The following is a 5,000-nucleotide window of genomic DNA, read 5'->3' on the forward strand; positions in this document are numbered from 1 at the left end:
GTGTCCCTGGCTCTCCATACAGCCAAATGATGCTTCAGCATGCACGCCACAGTGTCTTTGTGTCACAGTGGACCACAGAAGTAGAAGGAGAACTCTTATTAGAGTCCATGGTGGCCACTCTCAGATCAGGTCAACACAGTGGCTCCCAGATGGCAGCATCAAGTGCAGCAGCAGCCCCAAGAAGAGTCCATCAGTGGGGAACACCCATGTGTATTGGTCTGTGTCTAGTCCAGCTGTCATCTGTGGCTCCTCAGTCAGCCAGAAGCAACATGTCACTGCCTCCTCTTCAGGCTGAAGCTCTTCTAGACAACATACAGTTAGAATGGAGCCCTGAATTGGCCTTGCTAGTAACTGCCATTCTCAGGTATAATTAACCTTGTAAATTGCATACACAAGTGTCAGAAATCAAAGCTCTTTGTCATCAGAATGATGAAGTGAAAAGTTTAATAAAATTCACTGGAGCCTTACATGGTACATGAATTGACAGAGGAAGTACATTTCATTATTAATTGCATAAACTGCAGAGTACAGAATTTCAAAACTACCTTGTCAGTGATAAACATAAACTTTTTGTGATTTACTAAATATTTTCTAGATGTATTTATCTGTTTGATCCTCTTTGTATCTGACTAATGTTTCAAACGTATTTTATATGGAGATATGATATTAAAGAAAGGAGGGAATGAACATTATATTGCATATTTATGTTACAGATATTCAAGGGAGCTCAAGGAATATACAAAGAATAGGAAACCCAGGAAAGTACAAGAAAGTGGCTCTTCTTCTTCAGTAGAAACCTTCAGCAGTATGAGTGTAAAATGCACAAACATCAATGTATTTGCTGTCACAGAGCAAAAAGGTGTGGATTTGATGCTGCAGATAGTGCTTATGTTATTTAAATTTTAGGTGGAATGATTGGAGTGTGAATTACATAAGCAACAATTGCTGTCTCTATTTTCTACTGTAGAAGCATATAATGGAAATTTATTGTCACAGGGAAATTTTTTTCAGTGTCGTTAATGGCTCGAGTAGACAGCCTGGAGAGTGCCAAGTCTGCAAAGAACTCAAGAACAACTATAACTGGGATGAAGATGGTGCGATTTGTTCCTACAGGCACTCAGTACTTGTGTATAAAATCTTCAGAGATAAAGGTGATAAGAGAAGGATACTTGATTATTGTGTTTCCGTGTTATACTGAGTTGTTTATTTTCCCTTTTCACTCCAGAATCAGTCCGTGAAGGCAACACTCTCATCTGCCAGTATTAGAATGTATATGATTTGCAAATCTCTTTCGCAAATAATGTTTTCTGGTTCCTTGAGGTGCAATCTGCAGATTGCTATAATTCAGCCAGTTTTCAGAGAGATAAGAGCATTTTCCATCTTTCTTTCTTGGTCTGGTCTCTGGGTTATAGTGATCTTTGTGTCACATTTCAAGGCCAGAGAGCACAGTTTTAATCATCAAATACCTCATTTTATTTTCTAAACTACAGAGCATCCAGGACCTGTTACTCTTCATAAAGAGGTTCTATAGTTTGATGTCCTTCTAAAAACTTGGGTTATACCATCTTTCAGAAGGATACTTTAGTCATATTAGTAGTTTCTCAGAACCATATATCAGTTGTTTGTTTAATTTATATGTATATACAAGGTGATTACTTAAAAGAGTGATGTTCAGTATGCATCCTTTATTAATATTCCTTGCCTCTAACTTATGATTTATTTTTCTTGTAATTGTGAAGGGTTTAGATGATATTTTTATTTTCTTGCGTGTTGACATAATACATTTGATATTTATCCCTCAGCAAGCCTGCATGAGCTTGAATGGTTAAAATTACCTTTGCAGTTGTAAAGGAATGCAGACTAATGGTTTTACCACTGTTATCCTCTGGTTTCCAAAATACAGTGCTTAGTGTTTATGCTATTCCAGGGTGAATGTGGTCAAATAAGTGAAGTTATTGTTGAGCATGTAAATGGAGAACTGCTTTTGAATGTCAGTGAGCAACTCCATTTGACCTGGTCCACCACTACACACATAACCCTTCTCACTTTGGGTCAGGAAGTAGCTGCATTTATCAGAGATGTCAAACCCTCTTCAGGTAGGTGGTTGAGTTTTGCCCAATGTTGCTGGTTTTATGATGGAAGAGTAACATTCTCTACATGATATATGGTAAAGTGGAAATGTTTTAATGAAATGTAAATTACTGCTTTCTTGTTTATACGAAAATTGGATGTATAAAAGGAGAAAATTACTTGTTTGTTTTTACTTATATTTTCCCATCTACAACAGCCTCAGGAGACAAAGCAGGAGATGCAACCCCAGGAGAAGATCCTGAAAATTCATCTTTACAGTTGCAGTTGGTAGCTAAAGGAGACATAAAAATTGGTGCTGAACTCTCCCAGCGGCATCAGATGTACTTTATACTGAGTGCGTGTACAAAGTATCCACTCCTTTAGTTGATTATATAGAAAATGGAAAATTATTTATAGAGAACCCGATATGAAATATTGTAAAGAAATAATGACTTATTTTATTTTCCTGTTATAAAAGCTAGTACTATGGTTTATTTTTTATTATATCATTTTAGGTGACTTAACATACTTGATGGCCAATGGAAGGATATCATGTCAGACAGATGAACTGCAGGTTTGTAGTTTTCTCTCTCTCTCTCTCTCTCTCTTTCTTTCTTTCTTTCTTTCTTTCTTCCTTTCTTTCTCTCTCTCTCTCTCTCTCTCTTTCTTTCTCTCTCTCTTTCTCTCTCTCTCTCTCTCTCTCTCTCTCTCTCTCTCTCTCTCTCTCTCTCTCTCTCTCTCTCTCTCTCTCTCTCTCTCTCTCTCTCTCTCTCTCTCTCTCTCTCTCTCTCTCTCTCGCTTTTTCTTTCTCTCTCTTTTTCTCTTTCTCTCTCTTTTTCTCTTTCTCTCTCTTTCTCTCTCTTTCTCTCTCTCTCTCTCTCTCTCTCTCTCTCTCTCTCTCTCTCTCTCTCTCTCTCTCTCTCTCTCTCTCTCTCTCTCTCTCTCTCTCTCTCTCTCTCTCTCTCTCTCTCTCTCTCTCTCTCTCTCTCTCTCTCTCTCTCTCTCTCTCTCTCTCTCTCTCTCTCTCTCTCTCTCTCTCTCTCTCCCCCCCCTCCTGCCCTCCCTCCCTCCCTCCCTCTCTCTCCCCCCTCCCTCCCTCCCTCTCCCCCCCTCCCTCCCTCCCTCCCTCCCTCTCTCTCCCCCCTCCCTCCCTCCCTCCCTCTCTCTCCCCCCCTCCCACCCTCCCTCTCTCTCCCCCCCCTTCCCTCCCCCCTCTCTTCAACTCTCTCACTACCTTTGTCTCTTGCTAATGAAGCTGAATTTTTTTATAAAGACTGATGAACAGGCAATCTATTTCTTCATATATAGTGTCACATTTTAATTTTCCATTTCAGATTCAGTTCGATGACCACAATATAATGACTCTGTCAGGTGGAAAGTTGTCTCGGGCTCTTCAGTCTCGGGAAGTGCGTGAGGAGAGAGAATCAATGCAAGAGCTTGTTCAGAAGCAGAATAAAGCATGGTATGTCAGAATAGCTCAGAAGGAGATTCTCCTGATGTTTGATCTCTATCTGCTATAGTTTAAAAATCATTGGTTAAAGGTCCCATATGCAAGAGCTGTTATTTAAAAAAAAAAACCTCATCTTCAGCTCTCATTTTATGCAACCTTACCTGGAAATTTGGTGGTTTGAGCTAAAGCAAGCAGTCATCTCTTGGTCTCTTTCTCATTTGTTTCCTTAATAATTTCCACTAGATTGTCTGACATTATAGAAAATGACAACTTTAATTCATGAATTTCAAGTAGCATTACCAATAAAAGGTTGCATAGACTTTTCATGGGAATTTATTCTGTAGTACCAATTGCTGAGGGAATGTTAAGAATCACTGACATTTTTTCCCCCCTGATCGGCATTATAGTAGCCACTTTTTCTTTTTGGGGGAATTGGGGGGGGGGGGGGGGATTTATCTACTTATTTTTGTGGCACAGTAATATGTATCACAGAATGAGTTTTAACCTTTAAGACTAACACATTGATAAATAGATGAGTTTAGTGATAACAAAATATATATAGTAATTGTTTTCCCTGTAACTGTATTAATGAATGTGTGTATTTTGTATACATACACATTTCCTATTGAGTAGGAAGCAGTAAGAACACACATTACTGATATATTTCCTAGATCAAAAGTAATTTTAAATTCTTTCTAATATAATCCTGTTACCTTCACAGGAGACTGACAGTGGGAACATGGAAGATTACCTTCCCATATAATTACAAGTTTGCAGAAGCCTTTAGTGATGACCTGTTGTCTGTGGTGAAGTGGATAAAGTTAGTTCATAATCGTCGCCCTAAGTCATTCACAGCTGATAGTCCCCTGCCTCCTGATTTGGTTATACGAGTAAGTAGAGAACCAGATTAGACTTTAAGAGAAACTAATCACTGTAATGAGATAGAAATATGAGACCCTTCAAATTTTCAGAGCCTTCAACTGAGTTACAAACACTTTTTGATTATGGTTTCCTAATCCTGTATGAAGAGAGCACTTCTCTGGATTTTCCTAGTTTACCCTGTATTGGTTATTTTTCTTCATTTGTAAAAAGATTATTTGCTCCTCTTTTTAACTGATCTTGTGGTATATATATGTACTTAGCAAACAGTTCAGAAAGTTATCATTACAAGATTCAAGACCCCACATATGGGCCGTCACTTTATCCAAACACAATGAGGAGATAATGATGAAGCTATTCTTTAAGTCACACTCTTACTTCCATAGGTAAAGCACTGGCTTTTAGAGATTGGAGACGATCCATTTGAAGTGAAGTTGAGGTACAATTATGAACTCTTAGAAGATGAATACCAAGAGAGTTGCAAGAGGATCAAGGCACTAGATGCAAGGGTAAGTGTTTACTTGCATACTTATTGATTTCTGGTATGTTAAGAAATAGGGATACATACATTTGCAATATTCATTTAAAGGATATCTTGTTA

At 38.4% G+C, this 5,000-nt stretch overlaps 1 protein-coding gene across 1 annotated transcript in view; it reads left to right on the plus strand.

Annotated features, from left to right (window-relative positions):
- Positions 1 to 5,000, plus strand: part of LOC125039939 (protein KIAA0100-like) — a 22,421-nt gene that overhangs the window by 398 nt on the left and 17,023 nt on the right. Inside the window, exons 2-10 of the mRNA XM_047634329.1 lie at positions 1 to 364; positions 714 to 859; positions 1,012 to 1,151; positions 1,928 to 2,096; positions 2,288 to 2,425; positions 2,586 to 2,644; positions 3,405 to 3,532; positions 4,242 to 4,410; positions 4,786 to 4,908. The exon at positions 1 to 364 is cut by the window's left edge and continues 107 nt beyond it. Coding sequence (XP_047490285.1) covers positions 1 to 364; positions 714 to 859; positions 1,012 to 1,151; positions 1,928 to 2,096; positions 2,288 to 2,425; positions 2,586 to 2,644; positions 3,405 to 3,532; positions 4,242 to 4,410; positions 4,786 to 4,908 — 1,436 coding nt within the window. The remainder of the gene's footprint in view (positions 365 to 713; positions 860 to 1,011; positions 1,152 to 1,927; positions 2,097 to 2,287; positions 2,426 to 2,585; positions 2,645 to 3,404; positions 3,533 to 4,241; positions 4,411 to 4,785; positions 4,909 to 5,000) is intronic.

This window comes from Penaeus chinensis, chromosome 28 (genome assembly GCF_019202785.1).
Source record: "Penaeus chinensis breed Huanghai No. 1 chromosome 28, ASM1920278v2, whole genome shotgun sequence".
Taxonomy (NCBI): Eukaryota; Metazoa; Arthropoda; class Malacostraca; order Decapoda; family Penaeidae; genus Penaeus; species Penaeus chinensis.